Source organism: Leuciscus leuciscus, assembly GCF_965113295.1.
Source record: "Leuciscus leuciscus genome assembly, chromosome: 23".
In the NCBI taxonomy this organism is placed as follows: domain Eukaryota; kingdom Metazoa; phylum Chordata; class Actinopteri; order Cypriniformes; family Leuciscidae; genus Leuciscus; species Leuciscus leuciscus.
In genome coordinates, this window is record NC_138747.1 from 17,123,134 (window position 1) to 17,148,357 (window position 25,224).

At 37.5% G+C, this 25,224-nt stretch overlaps 2 protein-coding genes across 4 annotated transcripts in view; one reads left to right on the top strand and one right to left on the bottom strand.

The window, feature by feature from the left end:
- tbl1xr1a (TBL1X/Y related 1a) overlaps positions 1 to 13,893 on the top strand; it is a 65,736-nt gene extending 51,843 nt beyond the window's left edge. For both annotated transcript variants that reach the window (XM_082156261.1, XM_082156262.1), the window contains 14 exons: positions 3,971 to 4,073; positions 4,589 to 4,734; positions 6,179 to 6,398; positions 6,577 to 6,709; positions 7,150 to 7,291; positions 7,368 to 7,431; positions 8,084 to 8,181; positions 8,651 to 8,711; positions 8,804 to 8,925; positions 9,012 to 9,086; positions 10,141 to 10,268; positions 11,621 to 11,786; positions 11,877 to 11,978; positions 12,069 to 13,893. In XM_082156261.1, coding sequence (XP_082012387.1) covers positions 4,016 to 4,073; positions 4,589 to 4,734; positions 6,179 to 6,398; positions 6,577 to 6,709; positions 7,150 to 7,291; positions 7,368 to 7,431; positions 8,084 to 8,181; positions 8,651 to 8,711; positions 8,804 to 8,925; positions 9,012 to 9,086; positions 10,141 to 10,268; positions 11,621 to 11,786; positions 11,877 to 11,978; positions 12,069 to 12,095 — 1,542 coding nt within the window. In that variant the 5' untranslated portion in view covers positions 3,971 to 4,015 and the 3' untranslated portion in view covers positions 12,096 to 13,893. The remainder of the gene's footprint in view (positions 1 to 3,970; positions 4,074 to 4,588; positions 4,735 to 6,178; positions 6,399 to 6,576; positions 6,710 to 7,149; positions 7,292 to 7,367; positions 7,432 to 8,083; positions 8,182 to 8,650; positions 8,712 to 8,803; positions 8,926 to 9,011; positions 9,087 to 10,140; positions 10,269 to 11,620; positions 11,787 to 11,876; positions 11,979 to 12,068) is intronic.
- LOC309488176 (uncharacterized protein) overlaps positions 1 to 25,224 on the bottom strand; it is a 146,435-nt gene that overhangs the window by 3,519 nt on the left and 117,692 nt on the right. The window contains exons 14-18 of one of the 2 annotated variants that reach the window (XM_082156257.1): positions 21,062 to 21,176; positions 17,078 to 17,201; positions 16,811 to 16,880; positions 15,616 to 15,719; positions 15,362 to 15,541 (exon numbers count right to left, since the gene is read on the bottom strand). In XM_082156257.1, coding sequence (XP_082012383.1) covers positions 15,379 to 15,541; positions 15,616 to 15,719; positions 16,811 to 16,880; positions 17,078 to 17,201; positions 21,062 to 21,176 — 576 coding nt within the window. In that variant the 3' untranslated portion in view covers positions 15,362 to 15,378. Of the gene's footprint in view, positions 1 to 13,560; positions 15,542 to 15,615; positions 15,720 to 16,810; positions 16,881 to 17,077; positions 17,202 to 21,061; positions 21,177 to 25,224 lie in introns of those variants that run through there. The other variant, XM_082156256.1, reaches the window with a different exon arrangement.

Here is a 25,224-nt window from a genome sequence, read left to right on the forward strand (position 1 = left end):
ATCTCTGTAATATTGCTTAAAAAACAGGTCAAACATGACACTTTTGAGACAGATTTTTAATGCTTAGGCTTTTGGGATATTTTCCTTTGTGCTTAATTGGTGGAAGATGAACACTGACCATTGGACGCAAATTCCTCAAGACACTCTTTGCAGTCAGTGTTACACAAGAACACAACTCTCCAGGCTTCGCATTGTTCCCTGAGGCCCTAAGAGGTTTGAGAGGATCAAGTTCACTGTTGTCAAGGGAGTCGTGTGAAAAGCCCAACGTACCACTGCCAAACACACACACACATACACACACACACACCGAAAGGTGTAATCAGCCTCTTCTGTAGTTTACAGTGTGTAGATTTTCAGTGCTAAAACACTTTCTCCTCCTGGTTCAATGAGACGACTGTAAGTAAGCCATCTGCATGTTGATTTACAGAAGAGTGTAAAAACTGTGGCTCTGTGCTGCTTTCAAAATATTGCTGTTTGCATCATTAGCCTGACATATTAAAGTCGTCATGAAACCAAAATTGTACCCTATGTACCGGACTGCTCTCGACTAAAGATTTTTGTAGTCGACTAGTAGTCGTTCATTTAAGCGATTAGTCAACTAATCGAGCATTTAAATTAATAAGCCATAAATCATAATAAAGAGCCTTTAATTGCCTATATAAAATTCATAGCCTAATCAGCGCCCAAACCCACGCATAAAGCTTGCCACAGCGCACAGGAAAACATAATGATTATGAGTGTGTTGTGAAAAAAAACAACAACAAAAAAAAAAACAGGAGGAGACTGTTTAAACCTTTTACTAATTTATTGGTAATGTTTTTTGTGTTTTCGGCTGCAGATTATTAAGTCGACGATGCTGACTCATCATCTGTGCAATAGTGGACATGCTTATATGCATTTCATATGGATTACATAATCTGAGAATATTTATTTTCCTTTTTTTTTTATGTGTTCATCAAAAGCAGACATTAGGAAAAGCCCTTTAGTTTGCATTACTCTAATCTGTATGACCAAAAATGACAGTATTTTAAGTTAAATGCAGTAATCGCGCTCTCCAGACAAACACAGATATGCGCCTAATAATAGAGAACATTTATCTAGGTTAGCATTAGAGTGAGCGGACTTGTAAAGTTGCTACTACTTGCATGTTTCAAGTGACAAGCCATATTCGAGGTCGATGAATGATGGGCGAATGTTTGGATTTCCTGCCGTTAATGATCTGTCCGTTACAGCCTGTGTGATTTCGCCACTTCCTGTGGAGTTTTTTTTCTGCATCTAACTGACTAATACAATTTTCTCTTCTAAGAAGCCATTTCTAGTGGACTACAGTTAGACGTCTATTAGGGGGAAGCCCTACTATTTACTTTGTAACTATTTACTTTACTATTTACTACATTACTAGTCTTGTGGTGAACATTTAGTCCGTGCAAGTTAATACACAGAAACAACGTGACGTCAGTTTGACGGCTTGGGAATGTTCTTAACCGTCAGTCTGCTATGAGCGGGGGATGGAGAGGAGGTGCGCTAAAATAAAACCCCTCCATCTATTCAAAATTCCGTTTCACTTGGAAATACGTCACAACACTGAAGTCGATTGCAACTTCAGGTTCACGGGGACTTTATGTATGTTAATATTTGTGAATTAATAATTTCATCTTGACAAATAAAAAATAAAAAATGGTTTTTGTAAATAAGATGGTTGCGCACTTTTTTTTTTACTACGTTTTTTTAACTAACATGATGTTTTAAGAGTCATTAAATATATATATTTAAAAATATTATTGTTAATTATAATGTTTATATTTAATTAAATGACTTTAATTAAATGGTTGCTAAATCTATTAATGAATAAATCATAATATCTTGAAAAATATATTAAAAAACTTTTAGAAAATAATAAAGATGTGTCGAAAATATTTTTACTTGGCTACACTACATGACATTTTTAGACTTGATAGATTTTTGACATGACATTTCCAGTCATTAAATAGACTTTTTAAAGATTCAGCATTTAAAAAAAACAAACTTATACTGTGTACTTTTTATTATTAATTTCTTTGTTATAGATTCTCTTATTTGCCACTTAAAGAGCAGCAGGAAAATGACTTGATAACCGTTTTCGATTTGTAAATTCCCCTGTGCGTGGCCTTCTTTGACTTTATTGCTATAAAGTGGCCTGTTATCAGTCTGTAAAGCGATAGCCGTCTGTTACACCTTTCACCCAAACCAGTTAAATAGTGTTTCCTCTCAGACTTCCCCCTCAGCCTTGAATAACACTGTACAAACTCCCTCACCCTGAGTGCTGGCGCTCCACTGTTACGCAACACACACCGCCTTTGATTATACAATGAAGATTACTCTACACACTAAGCATCCTCCAGCACACCAAAATGTTGTCCAAGGCAGAGGACATATCATGATATTTGCATTCCTGAGGGCGCTTTACGAGGCGCAGATGGCGGTTTATCTCATGGAGAGATCCCTGTTTGCTGTGACCCGTTTCAATAAAAGCTCTTTCTGTGTCACGTCTATGAGGGAATTTCCCCACCTGTGGTTTCTTTACTTGAACTAATGTTGCGGACTGTAAATGCCTGGAGTTCAAATGCCTGATTTATTGAAAGGTAGCGGTCCTCCTTGGTATCGACGCGGCTGCTCGATTATATAGATGAGCACTCTGCACTGTTGCAGGGATTTAATTTGGCTATGCTGTGAGATAAAAAGCATCGATTCGGTGGCACCGATTGGCCTGATTTGATTGGATGCTGCAGTATCTCTGTTATCTGATTGGCTTTGACACACTGGCTTTTGATGATGCTCCTATTTGCATACTTTTGCATCATTTATGAGACGAACGCAAGGCAGGCGACTCTGAGAAGTTCAGCCAGCTAATTAAGCGTTCATCAGCAGGCCAAATGTCTCCAAAACAAGCTGTAGTTGGTTAAGAAGAGAACAGGTAGGTGTTACATCACATGACGGGACCGTCTAGAAATAGAACAAAAACCTCATTGCTCAAAAATGATCACAAGCAAAAACCCTGAGGAGACGAAAACCATCCCTCTTGCAAACAAACCACATCCTATAACTGCAAACGGAGAGCGACGGGGAAACACTTTCCACTTCACTTCTCTGTATAAATGAGGATGTGATATGGAATGACGGACGCAGAGGTCGTGAGGAAATGGGTCACTTTTCAGAATTAGCTTGTGGTTACGCAGCGTTTCGGTGTGAAACTGAAAATGTTTGTGCTTAGTGATGCTCTTTTCTGGAGGAGGTCCAATGCTGAGCGGACATTTTGAAATTGAGGCTTAAATGTAGAGCGTATTATTTGAATAAACCACCCAAAATTGTACATGATTTAGCAAGTTTAGCAGTGTCCTTGAGAATCAAATGTGCTGGTGTTTTTTTTTTTTTTTTGCTTTAAATCACAATAAAGTGAACAATTTAACTGTGTAAGGACCAACATTTTCAGAGTGTCAAATCTAGGTCAGGTTTAATTTCAAGTAAATGTTCTTGTGCTACAAAATTAAACACATCTGTCAGTGTAAACTGACCTCTTGACAGCTCTGTAATGCCAGTCACAATGAATCCAAGTGTCAAACTCAAGTAAACAAAGGTATTTTGTAGTAGCCCTCATGTAAACATTTTCAGTGGCAGATGTTTTTATTGCTCTGCAGGTTTAGTGCAGCAGCGCCCCCACAGTGTAATGGCTACTTTAGGTACTACAACTTGTTATTCAGTCATGCAGGACTGTGGAGCCCTTGGTAACCTCTGGCAGCATAGTACACACTCATGTTCCTGCTGACAAAGAGAGCTTTTACCCCCTTATTTCACTGTAAAAGAGGGGTTTTTCTATACACTCTTGAGTGGAAGGCAGAAAGCCTGGCTGCCTCTTCATACCTCTTCTGTTGTCATTTTTAGTGTCATTCTGTGAGATGGCTTTCTGATGTTGTTTTTGTCCTTTCTCTCTCAGGCTTGTGTCCTGTGTGCTGACCTCATGGTGTAAGCAGGTGTGAAGATGAGTATTAGCAGCGATGAGGTCAACTTCCTGGTGTATAGATACCTGCAGGAGTCAGGTAAGTGCTGCTTAAACGAAACATCCCAAAATTGTATTTAAACATACAAACTCATACAGCTCTTGCCATCATGGCAGTTAATAATGACCAGGAGACTGTTAATAGATCCAAAAAGGACCAAAATATCACAAAGTATTAATCGAAACAGTCCCCATCTCTTAAATCCACATGACAGCTCATTTATGGCATTAATTGCATAAACATTTTTTTCATATAATATCTACTTGTGTATTAAGTGGGGAAAAAACCCTCAGCATTCATATATTTTTCATATGCTAGTGAACTATTCCTTTTACTCTTTATTGCAGATCACTTGCGTATCTGTCAAGTAAACATAAGAATGTGATAACTTTTGAGTTTTGGGACACAAGCTGTTATCAGCAATGATTATAGTAGAACACTAGGACTGTTCACAGTCAGGCCGTTGTTTAAGGCAGTGCACATGATACCCTCCGCTGGAGAGAAAGTTAATCCAGCAAGCGTCACACTGAAGTGTTTATCATTCCCTCTGGCAGGGTTTTCCCACTCGGCCTTCACATTCGGCATTGAGAGCCACATCAGTCAGTCTAACATCAACGGCGCCCTAGTGCCCCCTGCTGCCCTGATCTCCATCATCCAGAAGGGCCTGCAGTACGTGGAGGCTGAAGTCAGCATCAATGAGGTGATATCACAGCTTCAATTACAGATCAATCATGGAGCTTTTAAAAAAATTAACAATCACATTTGCATATTTAAGATTTACATTTATTATGCAGATTAGTGAATCTTACAAAAATTATACATTTGTTATAGGCTATATAGGGAAACACTTCAAAAAGGCCCACACACTAGGGCTGAGCCAAAAATATTATCCAAATATTTTTTTCCATATCATATGATATCAATATTTGTCACGATACTCATTTACCATAAGTGGGGAAGGAAATGTTTTCCACATATTTGTTAGACCTTGAGAATGAATGTAAACTTGTTTGTTTATAATTTAATTTAACAGATTAGCAACATTTTAAGTTACCTTAAATTCTGTGATTTTCATCACTTATTAGCAACATGCACTGACTGGCTGTTGTCACGTTTATTTCTGCTGTCTGATAGGCTGTTAGATTAATCCATTGTGAGTAAAACTGTCCAGAGCTTATCTTTGACGTAAATTGTATACTGATAAATGCATATATATATATATATATATTCCGGTGGTTCTAAAAATAGGTTTCAGTTTAATAATGTAAAATTATAATTTCTTATTTTATTTCTTTTAGTGCTGTCAAACGATTAAAATATTTAATCGCGATTAATCGCATTAATTTCATAGTTAACTCGCAATTAATCGCACATTTTTATCTATTCTAAATGTCCCTTGACTTCTTTTTGTCCCATTATTTTTTCTCATTGTATCAACATGGAAAAGTGGATCGGCTTGCTTTGTGCAAGTGTTTTTTTTTTTTTTTTTTAAAACATTGGCATATACTGTAGTGTTCAATTTCACACTAACATTCTCTCTTGGAGCAAATAATCGCATCAGAGAATTCGCATCAGCTGTGTGCTTGGCCATCAAGTGGTATTTCAAACTGGACGTGCTGCGATGATAGCTCAGTTCACAACGACAAAACACACAGATCACTTTGGTCTTGTCAATGGAACCATTTGACAACTTTTTAAAAGTAAACTTTCCATTCAGAATCTTGTTGGCATCCATTTCAGCGTCTCGCGCTCGCCATCCACTCAAAACGTAACGTTAGCCTACTACTTTTTGGCCGGCTCGCAAGCCCAATCAAGTGTGTGCGGCGTGCCTGTTGTTTTGTTTCCGGTCTAGCTAGATTTGGTGTGGTGTTGTAGTTTTTCTAACGTTACTAGTTGTCGTTACAAAGTTTGCTAGGCCAAAAAGAACGTTAATCTCACAATAAAAAAATGTACGCCGTTAAAATAGGTTTGCGTTAATAGTGTTAATAACGCGTTTAACTGACAGCACTTATTTGTTTATTTGGGTTGAAGTCCACCCTGCAGATGTTTCTGTGAGGTTCACCCAGATAATGATATTGGTTGATGCACACAATCCCTTTAACGTGAAATGAGTGCCTGGCTGACATGTTGATTTCTGTCCGCAGGACGGCACACTGTTCGACGGGCGGCCAATTGAATCTCTGTCATTGATTGACGCGGTGATGCCCGATGTGGTACAGACCCGGCAGCAGGCGTACCGAGACAAACTGGCCCAGCAACAGGCCGCCGCAGCGCCCTCTGCAACCAGCACCAACATGCAGGGTAACCCCAAAAACGGAGAGAACACCGCAAACGGAGAAGAGAACGGTGCTCACGCCTTACCGAGTGAGTCACTGAATAATTCTGGAACACATTACATGTTTATCATTGTTCTTAATGATTGTTTTTTGAAAATGTTACATATTAGTGCAAATTTTCTAGCTTTCAGTAAACTGTGGCTGTAAATCAAAGAGCTGTTGCATCCTTCCTCTTAATGATAGACGTCATGTGATATCATGTGCAGATAACCATGCAGACATGATGGAGGTGGACGTGGATGTGGAGATCCCTCAGAATAAAGCCATGGTCCTGAGAGGTCACGAGTCGGAGGTCTTCATCTGCGCCTGGAACCCCGTCAGTGACCTGCTCGCCTCTGGGTCAGTTATACGGTCTCTTTCCATCACTGAATCCATTCATCCATTCATCCTTACGGAGTACACAACAGGAACGCACTGATCCAGTACCTGGATTGGTAACGGTGCTAATACTGACCTTTTTAAATGGATCGGTATCTGTCAAATGTGTCAATACTCTGGGTTAGTCATAGTGTTACCCTGCACTTTTAAGCTCCAGAAAGGCTATACAAGTATCCAAAAGTTTACTTTGGCACTCTAGTAACATAAATTGTAATTTGTAGTAGCAGTTTATAGTTTATATTTTAAATACCAATCCATTCCAAACAGTGTGGAATACATTATATAAACAACAAGATTAGAAACTGTCAACAGATCCGTTATTGGGAAAGAACGAGTGTGATTGGTGCATCTGTAGATGAAAGGGAAGTCAAAGAGTTATTTAATACTCTGGCTCTCCACAGGTCTGGAGACTCAACGGCACGCATCTGGAATCTGAGTGAGAACAGCAGTAGTAGCTCTACACAGCTCGTCCTGAGGCACTGCATACGGGAAGGAGGCCAAGATGTGCCCAGCAACAAAGACGTCACATCGTTAGACTGGAACGTGAGTTCAGCTCTGACAACGCTCTCTCTGTTCAGTGTATATTGAAAGACTAACGTTTTCACCTTGTGTTTTTCAGAGTGAAGGTACACTATTAGCTACAGGCTCCTATGATGGCTTTGCAAGAATATGGACTAAAGATGGTAAGCAAAGTTATTTGCCTTCTGTATCAATATGCTTTTCTCTCTGTCTATTCAGCAGTCTGATAAATACAGAGTTCTGTCATGAAACTCTAGGTGGCGCAGGCTGATAGGTCCTTAACACAATCTGCTTACAATCACATCCTTCCCTATTCATGGGTTTCATCAGGTCCCTTTCCACAGGTGTATAAAATCAAGCACCTAGATTATGAATGCAGACTGCATTGTGCTTGATTAATACACCCGTGGAAAGGGACCTGATGAAACCCATGAATAGGGCGCAGCTGATTGGTTCCTTCTGTTTCAGTAGCTAATAAGCTTGCTGCTCAACCTTCAAATACTTGATCTGCATTTGCTGTAGCAGTGCAGCGCGCTTTCAGAAAGCCTCCACCTTCCCCAGCTCCACCTGTATAGATATGCTAAGTGTAATTCATGTACGCTATATTGTACAGCAGCAGCATGTCTTTCTTGCCCACCGCAGAGTGTTGTGTATGTATTGGCAGTAGAAATTCCTATACTTTCTCTGCAGCAGCAGCAGCAGCAGCAGCAGCGTAGCAGATCTATTCCGCCAAGACCAAATATATCAACATTGTCATATCCATTATAATGCCAAACACTCTGAGAGTTGTCATGACAGTACTGTGTTCATTCACAGGTAATCTGGCCAGTACCCTGGGGCAACATAAAGGTCCAATTTTCGCATTAAAATGGAACAAAAAAGGAAACTTTATCCTCAGCGCCGGTGTTGATAAGGTACGAGAAAGAAACAACAGTCTGTGAAGTGTAGTAAGAAAGCACTCAGAACAATAGCAACATGCTACAAACTACTGCAATACCGCATAGCAACACCCTGACACCTAAAACGATAGTAAATCTGGAACAGGGTTTCCCAAACTGGGGTTACTAAAATATCTGATTAAATATTTTGTTTACCTGCATGTCTTGTGGTAATAAACCAAAATCAGAGAACCATGAACATGCAAAATTATTGAAATATTAACTTAATCTTAGGGGGTTATTTCATGTAAACATTATAGGGGTTCGACTGACCAAAAAGTTTGGGAATCCCTGACCTAGGACACTAGCATTGTAGTTCTGTAGATCCACTACCCACATTTTTTTTTTCAGAAAATGTAAGTATCTAGTGAATAATTAACCTAGTTAATAGTTTATATTAGTCTACCCTTTCACAGATGAGTTAATATTTCCTCCTTTTCTTCAGACAACAATCATTTGGGATGCTCACACAGGGGAAGCCAAACAGCAGTTCCCGTTTCATTCAGGTTCACAGAGATTCCACTTTATTCTTCATAATATTATACTAATGTTGTGTAAAATGCTCTTATGCTGTGGCCTTTTCTCCCTCTCACTTCAGCACCCGCTCTGGACGTAGACTGGCAGAGTAACAACACGTTTGCCTCCTGTAGCACAGACATGTGCATCCATGTGTGCAAACTGGGCCAGGACCGACCCATTAAGACATTCCAAGGACACACAGTAAGAACTGTCTGCTCATCCTGCTGTTTCCTACACTTTCAGTCTGCCAAAGGGATGAATATCAAACTGTTTTTCTCTGTCTCCAGAATGAAGTTAATGCAATCAAATGGGATCCGACTGGCAACCTGCTGGCGTCGTGTTCTGATGATATGACTCTCAAGGTAAAAGTCCTTACCACACTGGCTACACTATATAGAATTTCAGAATCATATTTTCATATTGTGGAATCAAGATGACTGCAAGTTAGGGCTGGGCGATATGGCCAAAAAATCATATCTCTGTCTTTTTTGGTTAAATGGCGATATACAATATATATCTCTGTACTTTCTACGGTTTTCTATTTGGATAAAGAAAATCTGTATTTTAAGAAAAAAAATATTTCACAACCCGCCTAATGATATCTACAAACAATGTTGATATTGAAGGATATGGAAACAAATACAGTGAATGTAATGTAGGCTATGCAATATATTATGTGCAAAAAAGGTGGTTAAAATCACATTACATTCTAACATTGTAACATTACAATCTAAAAACAAAAATAATGCTTTTGTTTTAGGCAAAAACCTTTAGTCCAAGGCTAAACTAAAAATGAAAACAAAAGCACAAACTAATTATATTACACATTTATTGTCTTCAACAAATATTTGAGCAATATGTATATTTTAGTCAGAATTATTGCGCTACTATTCTATTGTGCTCCGTCTGTTTGGCGCTTGAATTTTAGCGGAGATTCACTTGCAGAAGGCTCGTCCTCTCCTGACAGTGAAATGGACATATTTGTTTGACTTTCTAACATTTACAGATGAAGAATATACCTGTAAAAATGTAAGTTAAGCACTGAGGAAACATCTCAAACGCATTAAACAGCGCAAGTATTTATCTGTCAGTCAGCAACAGTATCTGTCAGAGCAAGATGCTTTAAACTTGTCAACTATATCCTACCAGTTATTTTGAAGACCTTAATATAAGCTTGTCATGTTTAGGACAAATTGTACTACACTTTCACTGCAGCAGCTCACACTGCGTCCTCCGCTATTTTTCAGATGTGCTCGTATCAAACTACTGTTTCAATATAAACGGTATTGCCTCATTCCCCCCAAAAAAAATCGATATATCGTGCAAGTACATGGTGCACTGTACATTTCATAAGGTGTTTTGAAAATGCAAATGCTGTCCTTGTGATCTAAATCATTGCTTCTTCCAATGTCCTAGATCTGGAGTATGAAACAGGACACTTGTGTTCATGATTTGCAAGCTCACAGCAAAGAAATCTACACTATAAAATGGAGCCCCACAGGTCCAGGAACCAACAACCCCAATGCCAATCTAATGCTGGCCAGGTAGAGTCACCATCCTTTAATATCCAATTCACCAGCTGCTACTCTATGATAATAACTACTACCATTTACAAATAGCACAGAATTTTCCCGCAATCCATCCACTGTTGTACATCATCTGAAAGAGTACAGAATCTCCAGATCAAAAAAACAAGGGAAGCAGCAGAAACAAGCGATAGAAGATAGTTCTTTTTATGGTTATATTGTATTCCCAGATATTCTCAGGGTCTGGGATCTATGAAAGTTTTGTGAAAATGATTTACTGCACCAAATGTGTTCCCAAGAGATGTATGATGTATTGTTGCCAGATCAAGTGCATGTGTTAGGGGTTAAACAACCTTTTTTGAAAGTCAACTTTTGTCATTAAAGTTGAGTAGTCGCTGATGACTTTATTAATGAACAAATAAGCTTGAACCTCGAGCTGAGACTCCGACGCACAGATATGGCATATGACAGCGCTGCCCACAAGGCTATTGCTCCTGCATAACAGCTTATTTGTATCAGTTCTTTTGTCTTTGGGTCGTTATATTTCTCACAGATTTCTGCTCGTTCTAAATCAGATACAGATAAAGTAGCACAGTAAAGATTACATTTCTATGAACGCATTCGTGTGAATTGCACCTGGGTTTTAGTTACTAAGAAATATATGCTAAACTTTTCAGTTGCTAAGCTTGATAAATCACAGAACTGTTAACAATACATTTCTGCGCTTCTGAATGTAACTGTGTGCGTGCAATCTGCACGTGAGTGTTACAATGCAGCAGCGCATTAGTTTAGAACGCCGATCAACTTGCTTGTACTCTAAGCTGTTTAAAACGTGCATTCACCTGATCAATTTTGAACATCCAGATGGTATAATCAAACATATCTTGTGGAGCGCTCCCAGAGTATGCATTTATTTGTCATTTTAACTGTTGAAAAATGCATGTAAAAGTGAACTTTAAAGGCTTCTTATTCTGTTGTGCCGTCTATAGACCATGATCAGCGACTAGTCGACGTCAAGCTTAAGCATCATAACAGAGCATTAAAGTCGACCAGTCTGTTCAAATCCATATGAATTTTATACATTTTGTCTATACATTTCCTCTACTTTTTATATTTTGATTTACCTTTGCTGGCATATAAAAATGAATACTGTTAAATATAAGCTTTAGCAAACCTCAAAATTAATATCTTTCACTTGTAGCATTTAACAGTTTATTTTTAAATTTAATAAGTTTCCATGTTGCCATTGATTGGTTAGCGGTATTTGCCAGATTTTTTTACGTTGCATCCCCAATAAAAATGTGTGCTGTTAAATAAAGCCATAAATAACCTGAACACAAGCTGATTGTGTTATTCTCTGACAACTCTAGTGCTTCCTTTGACTCCACTGTTCGGCTTTGGGACGTAGATCGAGGCATCTGCATCCACACACTAACCAAACACCAGGAGCCCGTGTACAGCGTGGCCTTCAGCCCTGACGGACGCCATCTAGCCAGCGGCTCTTTCGACAAGTGTGTCCACATCTGGAACACACAGGTAAGACTGGACCTTTTCTGATTCAGCAGATGTAGAGCAGATGCAAACACCGTAGCACGATCAGAACTCTTATGTCTGTCATTTCCACAGACTGGTGCTTTAGTCCATAGCTACAGAGGGACAGGGGGCATTTTTGAAGTTTGCTGGAATGCAGCAGGAGACAAAGTAGGAGCAAGTGCGTCGGACGGCTCTGTAAGTACAAGCTTCCTCTGTGCTGCAAGCAAAGGTTATGGATATGTGTTAATGCCTGTATTTATGTAATATTTTTTGTTTTCATTGTAGGTTTGTGTATTAGATCTGCGGAAATAGCGCTACTTGCTGGAAGCCATGGACCGACTATGAATGTGTACATAGCCAAAATGACTGTCCCTGACCCTCAAACTGCTACAGTCCCCTAGTGAACCATGGCCAGCCACTACAGACAAACAAACACAAGCACCCTGACGCCACGGGCCGAGCGCAGAGGATGTGATTCCAACCAGAGACATTCAAATGACTTTTGTAAGGTGGGAAAAAAAACAAAACAATATAGCCGAGGAAGAAGAAAGACAAGAGGACTGGTGTATGTACCAAATTTGGAAGATATTTTACTATTTGTTCTTCAAAACCAATCTCATCAAAATAAACAAACGAAAGGATTTTAATCTTTGTTGGTAGTTTCCGTTTCAGTACGCAGACATATCAAGCGTTTTATTTTATTTCCCCCTCTCTTTCTTTCACACATTTGATTTGACGTCACAGCTGCATGATTCCAGGACTCATGTTTTCCTCCGTTTGACACAAGTACAGTTATTTAGTCTTTTGGTACTGGATGTTTTGTGATTTCAACAGTGTGGGGACATGAAAAAAAAACTATTTTCAATCTTTTTCTTGTTCTTCGGTTTTAGTTTTTATGCTATGGTGTAATTGTTATCCCCCCTCGTACCCCGTTCCCCCCCAAATGAGGTACATTAACCACAAAACATAAAAAAACAGGCACGCACATCTTCAGGAAATACATCTGTTCACACGTACTATATTTAGTTCCCCTTAAAATTAACACCAACAATTCTGTTCCTCAGGTCGAGACGTTTGAGCAGCCGAGGACCGTTTGACATGCATGCAGATTAAAAACAAAAGACTTGCTTTAGGTTTGCAGTATTTCGAATTAAACTCATCAAGCTTATTTTCAAACATTTTAATAACTGGATTATTTACTTTGTCTTGCAACTCCAGGCAGTTAAAAATACATTACATTAAACATTGAGCATGTTTTTTTATTGGAGAACTCAAAACTTAAAGCAAGTCTGATGCTCAGAACATTGAACAAACATCTGAATGACATTATTTAAATGCTTTTGAAGGTAAAACGACATTTTGGGATTTTCTGCACTACCATGTGAGATGCTGATGTTCATTTACAGTAATTGCATGCATGAGGACAGTCTATACTAATGTGCTTTTGGTTTTTCTCAGTGTTTAGACGTTAAACTTCCATTGAGGGGAAAAAGTAGTCACAGACCCAAAGAGTGCAAAAGTCTGTCTCTGTCCCATGATAGAGACTCTGAATCTCTTTTTCCTCCCTCAGACAGATATTTTAGGACATCACATGATGTTTAACCTTGAATTTTAAACAAGGGTGTGGTATTTGGTCTGTATAAAACTGATAAAAAACACATCTGAACACTATTTATTACAGCCTATGACAACAGAAGGGTGTTTGCTCTTCTCTGTAATCGCCCCAGCGTCTGCCTGCCCACAGCAACCTTCAGTTCCCCAGTGTCATTTCTAATCATTATTCTTACTACGTCTGTGTCTCCTGGACTTTTTGTACTCTTTTAAAACTTTTGTAATTCATATTTCTTTGTAGCTATAAAAAGAGTAAAGAAATAAGCAAAAAAGAGAAAAAAAAAAAGAAACCCCAACAAACTACTGGAGGTCGGTTTGAGGGTGTACAGCTTAGACCTCAGTTTTGCTCACTCTGAGTCCCACGCGTTCTCAGATGTCCCCACACCTTTGTTTCCCCAGTCAAACATTTTGGTTGCAAAAATTCCCCCTTGCATTGCATTGATCTGTTTTGTCATTTGAATCAGATCTGAAGTCCAAAATAAAGTATATTTTGATATTACGCCTGTGTTTTTTTTCTTTTCTTCCTGATTTGTCTATTTAATATGAAGTGATGCTGTAAATAAACTTCCAGAGTTCCCAAATGGATACAGTGACTTAAGAGAGCAGTTCAGACAAAGGAGAAAATCCATTATGCACCCTCATGTTATGTTAATTCAGTAGTTCCTAACAGTATTGGTTTGTATCTGGTTAATCTTGCTTCACTTCTTAACAAGAAGGGCATCTAATTAGGCATTTAAGATATTGCTATCGCTTTTCCACTGTAATATGTCGAAGAAAAGCTGCTTAAACTTGAGTTTGGGGTCAGTGAGATTATGGGGTTGTAGCTGTGAAATGCTACAATTATTACATTCTATTATAATGTATCCAAAAATATAATTTATTCCTGTGATGGCAAAGCAGATTCTTCAGCATCATTACTCCAGTCTTCAGTGTCACATCACTGTGACAACAAATCACATCACTTCAGAAATCATGCTTAATATTAATATCAGTGTTGGAAATAGTTGTATTGATTACTATTATTTTTGTGGAAACCTTGATAGATAAATAGAAATAGAAATAATTAAAAAGTTCAAATGAACAGCATTTATATTAAATAAGAACCTTTTATAATATTCTAAAATATCTTTAAAAAAAATGTCATTCAATTTATTAAAAGTGTCAGTACTGACCCCAAACTTTTGTGTGTGTGTAATTTTATATATATATATATATATATACACACACATACATATATTAATATTAGCAATAGCAGAATTCCTGTTTTTGGTTGAACTATTCCCATAAGAAGCCATAGTTTAATAATAGTCATGCTTTATCATTAGATGCAATTAATTTTGCCAAGAAAGTATATTTAACCATTTATTACATTATAGCAATAATAACAATTTTAAAAACAGACAAAATATATGTATAAATAAACTAAAGCGGCGTGATTTATACATGCGTAAACATCTCAGACCTCTCGAATCAAATCACTATATTTTATTCTGCGGTTTATTCCTTGTCAAAGCTCTCCAGCCTTGCTCGTTAAATCACAAATTGATCTACTGGACAACAATAATAGCCCATGATTCCCTTAAAGATCTCTTTGTTAATAGTAGCAGCTTTTCTGGGAACGTTGCTATGGTTTGATCGTGCGACTGCAGACTTAATCACCGGGCATTGTTGACTAAATCAAAAAATGCTTCCATAACTCACAGAGCGCATGCAATTTACTGGATTAAAATGAAGTGGAGGGATATGAAATATATTTTTAGCATGCGTGAATGAGGGGTTATAGTAAATATTTTGCGTGAGACGTCATCACGATAGCAGTTTTGTAAATGACCGCCAGAGGCTTGTTCTGTGATCAGTGTGTGCTACTGACGCACTGCCATCCACAGTAGTGAAAACATTAGCGGTGTGTTGGGTTTGGTGTGAGGTAATAACTGTCCATTCCTGAGGGATCTCAGCTGTTGTCCCACCTGATATCCAGTCTCTCTCATCCAAGAGAAGAATTGGTGTGGAGGATGAGCGACACATTCTCAGTGATCTCTACGATGGTCTGGAAGATGTCATAAGCCACAGCGAACAGGAAGTAGATGGGCAGCAGCCAGTGGAGCCTGAAGAGTCTCTCGCTGGCCTTCAGAGGAACCGCCAGATGCCTGTAAACATGAAGAAGCGGTGAAACAGGAGAACGGATGCACATGCAGAAGCACAGATGCTCAAATCTACTCACTTGAAGCGCTCAGATCTGGAGGACCTCAGCATGAGGAAGATGAACAAACCCACCTCTGTGTTTAAGGAGAACGAAACCACTTTGTCAAGCATCACAACAAATCCCTGTGCAACAGAAAATGGGATGGAAAAGTTACTTAATCAGGATTAGAGTCCATGGCATGTACAAGGTTGAAGTCAGTGTCTTTATTATTAACTAAAAAAAAAACTTTTAGTTTTGGAAAACACTTTATTTTAAGGTGACAGTTACACATAATTAAGCATAATTTGCTGTTATTACTATAGTAAGTACATGTAGTAATAAGTAACTATACAGTATATACTTATAGAGTGATGGGTTAGGGTTTGGTTTAAGGGTTAGTTACTGCTAATTATGCATAATTTACTGTTACTACCATAGAAATTATGTGTATACAAGTACAAATAAAGAGATACATTTAAGTTTTGTTAATATTTTTAGTTAGATTTTTTTTCCACACTTTAATTTTAGTTATTTTGTTTAAATGTTTAAAAAAAGTTTATTTTTATTTTTATTAATTAGTTTTAGTTCTTTTAATACTTCAGTTAACTAGCAACTAGCTGAAATAAGTTAGAGTTGGGGTAATGATGGAAATAAAGCTGAAATAAAGTACAATATAAATATTAAATGAAAAACTATCAAATGGGGAAAAAAGTTAAAATACTAAAAATATAAAAGATACATTTAATATACATTTATATATATATATATATATATATACCGGTATATACTAATAAAAATGATAAAAGCACACTAATTTCAAGCACCACTAAATTATTAATAAATACTAATAGTATAAAATTATACTAAAATAATACTGCTAACTGAGGCCAGTTGCTGAGTTAAGACTGTGCCTTAAGAACTAGTCTGACCAACTAGCAATTAGTCAGTTCTATTCAGTTCTACTTTTACGATTCAAATAAGACCAATTTACGTTTATATGTAATTGATTTTACAAAGTTATAACCAGCCTTGAAAAAAGTTAGATGACTAACTAGCCTAAGCAGTTTATGCAACCGGCCACTGATTAAAATTTTAACATATTACTACCATCTACTTTCTCTGTAATCATTAGGGGGCTGCTTGATCAATTTTGTTAGATTTATTCAGCACACATGGATCATAATCACATATTATTAGTATAAACTCCAAATATCAGCTTCACATGAGTACCGACCTTCGGATCACAAGCTGAAACTACAAAAATGAGGCCAAAAGTCAGAAAGGACATGAAACTGCTGAAGAACCTGGAAGAGAGGAAAGCAGAGAGGTTGTGGAGTCTGGGAGTTATTGCGATTTATCAAAGCCAGTGTTTTTAATGCACCGAAAGCCTTTTTTATTAGCAGAGTAAAGGGATATGCTGGCTGTGTGAGCAGTGACGGGCTGTAAAAGCTTAAAGAAATGGTGTGTGAAATGATCTGCCAGGGCTGAGTCCAGAGTTTACCGTCTGCAGTGCTGTAAGCTCTGGGCTAATGTCCTCCGCTGTGAGCTATGGGGCAATAGCCTCGCGCTGATTCTCGCCATCCATTCTGCATTCTCCGCCCAGTGTGAGCCGACGAGACCATCGACTGAAACAGAAGGAGACGTTAGGTCATGAAATTAGCACTGCGGGAACAAGGAGACAATCATGAAATACTTTATTAGGTTTTTATTAGTTTCCCTTTAGCAGATAACATTTGGCCGCAGACCTGGGAAATGTGTATTTTTTTTCCCTGTCTCTGACCAAATATCCTCTAATATACATACATACAGTATCTCACAAAAGTGAGTACACCCCTCACATTTTGTCAAACATTTTAGTATATCTTCTCAAGGGACGATACTATAGAAATGAAACTTGGATATATTTTAGAGTAGTCAATGTGCTGCTTGTATAGCAGTATATATTTACTGTCCTCTGAAAATAACTCAACATACAGCCATTATTGTCAAAATAGCTGGCAACAAAAGTGAGTACAGCCTAAGTGAACATGTCAAAACTGTGTCCAAAGTGTCAATATTTTGTGTGAGCACCATTGTTATCTAGCACTGGATCCTCCTAGGCATGGAGTTCACCAGAGCTGCACAGGTTGTTGCTGAGATCCTCTTCCACTCCTCCATATTGACATCACGGAGCTGCTGGATGTAAGACACATGGCGCCTCTCCATCTTCCGCTTGAGGATCACCACAGGTGCTCAATAGGGTTCAGGTCTGGAGAAATACTTTGCCACTCCATCACCTCCACCTTCAGCTTCCTCAGCAAGGCAGTTGTCATCTTGGCGGTGTGTTTGGGGTCGGTATCATGCCATTCGGCCCAGTTTCTGAAGGGAGTTCATGATGCTTGACTGTAAGCAAGACACAATTTTCTTGGTACTCCTCACCAGGGCATCGCCACACATGCTGGACACCATCTGAGCCAAACAAGTTTATCTTAGTCTCATCAGACCACAGGACATGGTTCCAGTAATTCATGCTCTTGGACAGGTTGTCTTCAGCAAACTGTTTGCGGGCTTTCTTGTGAGCCAGCTTCAGAAGAGGCTTCCTTCTGGGACAACGCCTGCAAAACAAACCGACTTGTTGCAGTGTTCGGTGTATGGTCTGAGCACTGACAAGCTGACCTGGCGCTTCTGTTACCTCTAAAGCAATGCTGGCATGATCATGCGTCTGTTCTTTGAAGCCAGCTTCTGTACGAGGACTTGACTTCTTTGATTGACCCTTGCGTGGCCTGTTCCGAGTGGAACCCGTCTTGGAAAACCTCTGTATGACCCTGGCCTGTAACTCAGTTTCAGGGTGTTACCAATCTTCTTATAGCCTAGGCCATCTTTGTGGAGAGCAACCGTTCTAATTCTCAAATTCTTAGAGAGTTATTTGCCATGAGGTGCCATGTTGAACATCCAGTGGTCAGTAGAAGAGAATTGTACTCAAATCAAGAATTTTAACTGCTCTAATACAAAATACACAAATTTGTATGGTCCTGTCAAGCAGACAAAAACATGAACATGATGAATAGGACATGTGGCTCTACATGGTTAAACGACGTACTGCTGTTATCACTTAGGCTGTACTCACTTTTGTTGCCAGCTATTTTGACAATAATGGCTGTATGTTGAGTTATTTTCAGAGGACAGTAAATATATACTGCTATACAAGCAGCACATTGACTACTCTAAAATATATCCAAGTTTCATTTCTATAGTATCGTCCCTTGAGAAGATATACTAAAATGTTTGCTGAAATGTGAGGGGTGTACTCACTTTTGTGAGACACTGTATATGTGTGTGTGTGTGTGTGTGTGTGTGTGTGTGTGTGTGTATTTATATTAGAGAACATTTATTCTATAATATATATATATATATATATACAATAATATATATATAGCTTTGTTTCATATTGTAATATTTCACAATATTACTCTTTTTTTGGTGACAAAATGCAGCATTGGTGAGCATAAGAGACTTATAAAAAAAAAAATATATATATATATATACAGTATATGAATAAAATAATACATTTGTATTATTTGTTTATAATGTATTATTTTTCATTAATATATATTCATATATAAGTCTCATTTTAGCCACCGATGCTGCATTTTGTCAATATACAATACATTATATTACAATATGAAGAGTTCAGATGCAAAAGCCTCTAAGTGCCATCTGAAATTTTCTTCTAGAATGATCATTTTTAGCAAGCTCGTATGTTTAAGTTCAGTAATTTCACTTAAATGACAATTAATAGGTCATTTGCATTGCCATTTAAGTGAAATTACTGAACTTAAATATACGAGCTTGATAAAAATGATCATTCTAGAAGAAAATTTCAGATGGCACTTAGAGGCTTTTGCATCTGAACTCTTCATTATATATTATATATATATAAAAAAAAAGAAATAATATATATATATATATTTTTTTTTTTTACTTATATATATATTGCATCATGAATTCTGACTAGGATGTTTTAAATCAGATTTCATTCCAGGTAATATTTAGTCCATGGCTACATTTCTCTCTCTGACATTAATATTATTTTTCAAGTTAAGAATAATTAGTCTTTTGATTTAACCTGCTCTGCAGCGTCATAGTTACTTGATAACACAATACGGTTTCACACTAGCAACTAATCTCCAGATGTGAGATCACACTCACTCAACACTAACAGATGGAAACGTCACATGCAACTCACTGTAATGTGTTACAGAGGCTATTTGAATTCATACCGTGGTGAGCCATGGGTTGGACATAATTCACACTGACACCCTCGGCTGAGAGCTTTGCTGGACTGGGCCCAGAAACAGGCTGATAGATGCAGCAGACAGTGTAACAGAGCCAAGAGTCAGGACAGGACACACATAACCTCCAGTGGAGGCCGTGCTCATGTGTAGGACACGCTGACGACTAGGACTCCATAAACTATAATAATGCTACTCAATGGCAACTGATCAATTGTTTCACAGATTATTTATTTTTATTTAAACTTTTTAGAAGCAGACATTTCAATATATTTGTTGCATATGAAATATACATTTAAATAAGACATTAAAAAAATGTATGAAGACAATATACCCTTATTTGCTTTCACAATATGTTCTGATCCCTGTTTATATATGTTCCTTATTTTAAATACATAATCATCTTTGTAATATTTCATCAAAATGTCTAGTTTGTCTTTGCAATTACTTGAGAATTAACTTTTGTCAAACACAAATTTTTCGAAATCCAAACAATCCGAAATTCACTTGTCCAATGAAGTAAGGAAGAAAGGCTGCGTCCACAATCGAATACTCTCTAGAATAGTACTTATTGTGAATAAGTAATGACAAAAAAAAAAAAAAAAAAGTATGTTCTATATAGTATGAGTGTGTGTAGAATGAATTTAATCTGTACAACATTCTCCATGTTGTCATTATCATGTGACCTACCAGCGTCAGTTACGTCGCTTCACTGCTAATAAATCCTCTCCCGTGGCTTCATGGGATACTAAAGTGTCCATCGTATGCACATTTACGAATCTCGCTGGAAGTAGCAGGTCATCTGAACACATTTTACCTACTCTTTTATGAGCACTGTGAATTCGGACATACTTCTTTTGCCACTTACTGTTTTTCAACTACTGTATAGTAGGGAAGAATATGCTTTTGGATGCAGCCAGGTTGTGATTTTAAAGATGCACTCATTATTTGTTCCTTATAACATTTTTACCCCAGAAGTAATTGATTAGATCTTTACACACACACACACACACACACACACACACACACACACACACACACACACACACACACACACACACACACACACACACACACACACACACACACACACACACACACACACACACACACACACACACACACACACACACACACACACACACACACACACACACACACACACAAAATGACAGGGTCCTGTTAAATAGATAGGCATATAATGATGAACTCACTCGTGTGCTTCATGGCTGTGCCCATCACAAGGAAGCTCACAGTTACACTGATGGTGATGAAGATCTGGATCAGCTCTGCCACCCATGAGAACCGGCTGTACCTCTGTCTTATGACCTGTGGAAAAACACACCACCACGTCACATTTCAATTACCAGCAACAACTCATCAGCAGATGGACTTCAGCTGTGGAATAATGCTCACGGTGAAGAATTAGTGTATGCTGAAGCTGTTATACCACCAGGTCACCACTAGATGACACCATTTGTCTTTTTGAGCACGACTGAACTGGTAAATGGAGTTTAAGGGACTGCATTGAGCTTGTAGCAGTTCATCTGCACCATTAGGTCTGTAGGTGTTTAACAGAAAACAGAAAGAATAATAAGATAATAAAACCCTTTACGCACAATTAAAATAATCAGAAATCATAAAAACGCAATGTGATCCACAATCCCACAAAAACCACCAAGCCAAGGCGACTCATATATATCTGATCAAGAGCAAACCCTATTGACATTTAAAGACCCCCGTCTTCTTCTCACCTTTCCAGAAGAATCACTTCTGAGGAGCTGCTCGTGTGCTTGAGGTCACATTTACTGTAGAGGTGAAGTTTTAAAGGTCATCATTATGCCATATTTTTGGGCTAACAGAACAAAACAAAACTGTTTTTAGCCAGAACTTTGTGCTCAAAAGGGCTTTGAGCTCGGGGGCAAAGGCACTGCACATTGAAAAACGCAACTTGAGGAAAATATTTTGATTCAAAAAGTCCTTTTTGCCCATCAATAAAACAGGATTTAACTCAAACTCTGTGTGGGCTAGGAAATTTGGGTCTCTCCAAGTATAGTCTTTCTGTCTTCTGTTCTTATTCGTGTGCGAGTGCCCTGATCTCTTTGTGGTTGGCGGTTCTGACTCATATCTGACATTTCAATCTTTCAGCCCGTCTCTGGAATCTCAAGGCTCTTTTCATGTGCTTCTCTTCATCGCCTCTGCATGGTAAGAAATATTTTGGTATTTCTGCTCTGATATGCCAAATCTGGTTCTTCTGGCTCATATTACTTTGATAAATCTTTATAATAAAATTGACTAAGTAGTTTTTGTCAGTAGTAGGGCTGAACAATAAAACTAAAAAGTTGTAGCTTCATAATTTTCAACCTTTTGTTCTATAATATATATATATATATATATATATATATATATATATATATATATATATATATATATATATAATTTGACAGCAAATGTATGGTATGGTGGTCACCATAATTTTGCCAAGACAAGTTTCTGGATCAATATATTTTGTTAATCCTGGGACAACATTCCTGTCAGAAAATTTTGTCTAACTCTATCCCTACCCTTCCCATAACTTATCCCTAATATCAGAGGGAAATTATACCCTTGTTGTAAGCCTAAACTTGACATAAACTGTAAACTTGTCCCTCCGATATGATTAGTTGATTGTTGATTTCCAGGATCAACAAAGATGTTTTTCCAGGAACATGTTGTACTTCGTGATATACCTATATGGTATATAACCAATATTTGCTTTGAGATGGATGGATGGAATTCATATGTCATATTATACTCCAATTTACCTCTAGGAATACTACGGTAAAAAAAAAAAAAAAAGTTTACATCTACAGTGAAAGAAGAGTTAACATCTCACATTTTTTTCTCGCAATTCAGTTTATATCTTTATATCACGCAGTTGTGACTTTATAACATGCAATTGTGACTTTAAATCTCAGAATTCTAACTTTATAACTCTGAGAAAAAGTCGAAATTGTGAGAGAAAAAGTCACAGTTACTTTTTTTATTCTGTGGCGGAAGCAAACTTCCATAAAAACACATTTTCCAATTCCAATTTCCAAACGCATTTCCAATTCCATTTTTAAATACTTTTTTTGTTAGATAGTCCTCAACCATAAAGCAAGTTCAAAGTACTGAATCATTTCTTCTGAGTATAATCTCCTTAGCCATCCCAGTTCAGAATATTCATGTACATTCACCATATGCAGTATGCCAAGAGATGCCACTGGCTAAGTCCAATCCTTTAGAAGAGCTCTGCTGCCCCTGGTCAACTGCTCTGGAAAAGTTTCGAGGGTCAGCCTTAAAAAGAAAAAAAAAGAGAGCAAATGGAGTGGTATAGGGAGCCAAAAGTCCGCAGAGAGGAGTCTCAACGCCTCACTGCCCCTAAATTAGATCACAAATTCTCGCTCATGGCACAGTCTCAACACTGGCCCCTCAGGCAAAAGACTGCACATTATTGTTTAATACTTTGCCTCTGTTCTGCTGCCACCGAATGCTCTCACACACAGGGATTTTAGCACATTCACAAGTCAACAGAGTTAAAGGGCCATACACTAGTCAAGACTGAAGGAAAAATCTGAAAAACAGCAGACATTGATTGACATTTGTATAAAACAATATCACAGCCAAAATAAATGTACTCACCCTCATGTTTTTTTTAAACATGTACGGTTTATTTTCTTTATTGGAACACAAAAGAAGAAATCTATAGCCGGGTTTAATATGTGCAGTGATATTGAGAGCAAATAACAAAATATATCAGTCTGTTTGTTAAACAAAGACTTGGAATATAGAGAATAAACTGTGGACCACTTTTATTATGATTTTTGGAGGTTGACAGTCCCTGGTCACTCTCTGCTTCTATTGTAAGGACAGTCTGCTAAATATGCATTACAGATCAAAAGTTTGGGGTCAGTAAGATTTGTTTAAAAGACATTTATACTTTTATACAGCAACGATTCATTAAATTTTTATTGTTGCAAATCATTATTTCAAATCAATGCTGTTTTTTTTTTTCTATTCATCAAAGAATCCTGAAAAAAAGTATCAGTTTCAGCACAACTGCTTTAAACATTGATAATAATAAGAAATGTTTCTTGAGCATGAAATCTTCATATTAGAGTGATTTCTGAAGGATCGTGTGACACTGGAGTAATGATGTTGACACTGGGGAACAGGACTGTAAAATAAAGTGCTACCATGAATGTACTTATTATAGTAATGGCAATAACTGGGTAATAACTAGGTACTAACCCGGAACCTACAACTAAACCTATCCTTAACCCATGTAGTTACCTCATATTACACAGTACTTTCTTAGGTAAGTACACTGTAAGTACACGTAAGTGCACATACTGTAAAATAAAGTACATTTTATAATACATTCAAAATATATATATGTTAAATGGTCATTTAAATATTGATCAAATAAATGCAGCTTGGATAAGCATAAGATACTTTGTTAAAAAACATTTTAAAATCTTACCGAACCCCAAACTTTTATCATAAAGGTTTTGAAAACGCATGAGGATGAGTTAATGACTAAATTTTCATTTTAAGACAAACTCTTTTCTAAATATCTAAATGCAAAACGTGGCTGCTGTCAGCATTATTTATTTATTTAGACAAACACCTATTAACAGAACCAATCATAGATAATCTGATGATTGTTGTAATCTAGTGTGCTGGAAATTAACATAAATAAAACATGATCTACACCAAAAACAAACCAATAAAAAAACATATAGATACAGACAATTTTGAAATTTTTGAACCACATTAAAGGAATATAAAATCACTGCATCATAAATTTGAGATGTTTCCATGCAAATTAGGATTCTAAAGTTTCTCCATCTCGCCCCTAGGAGGAGAGACTTTATTTATATCCTCGATGAAATTGTCAGCTTGACACACTCAGGCAACCCATGAAAAGTGCTTGTCTACATATAAATAGAAACAAGCAGACACGCTACAAGACCGCTGCCACGGTACTCCTCAGAGCATGATCACAACTTTTCTGATATTCTCTGTAAACTTTGCTGAAGTTTACAAACCACAGGCATGTCTTTGGTCGTGACTAACTTTCAGGCATCACAGAACACAGTTCAAGCTGTATTTATACTTTATGTATTTCATATATATTTTTATTTTGTTTCATAAATAACCTCATGCCTTGACCTCCATTAAACATGCTACTATAAACCTTGTAAATAAACTTGCCAATTCCCTTCAAACTAGCTAATGCTCCTGGCAGTTTATAGTTGGTTTCAAAGAAATAATTCAACCACATAATTATGTACTCAACCTAACGTCAATCCACAAAATGGTCCCTGTAAAAGCATCATAAAAGTGCTCAATA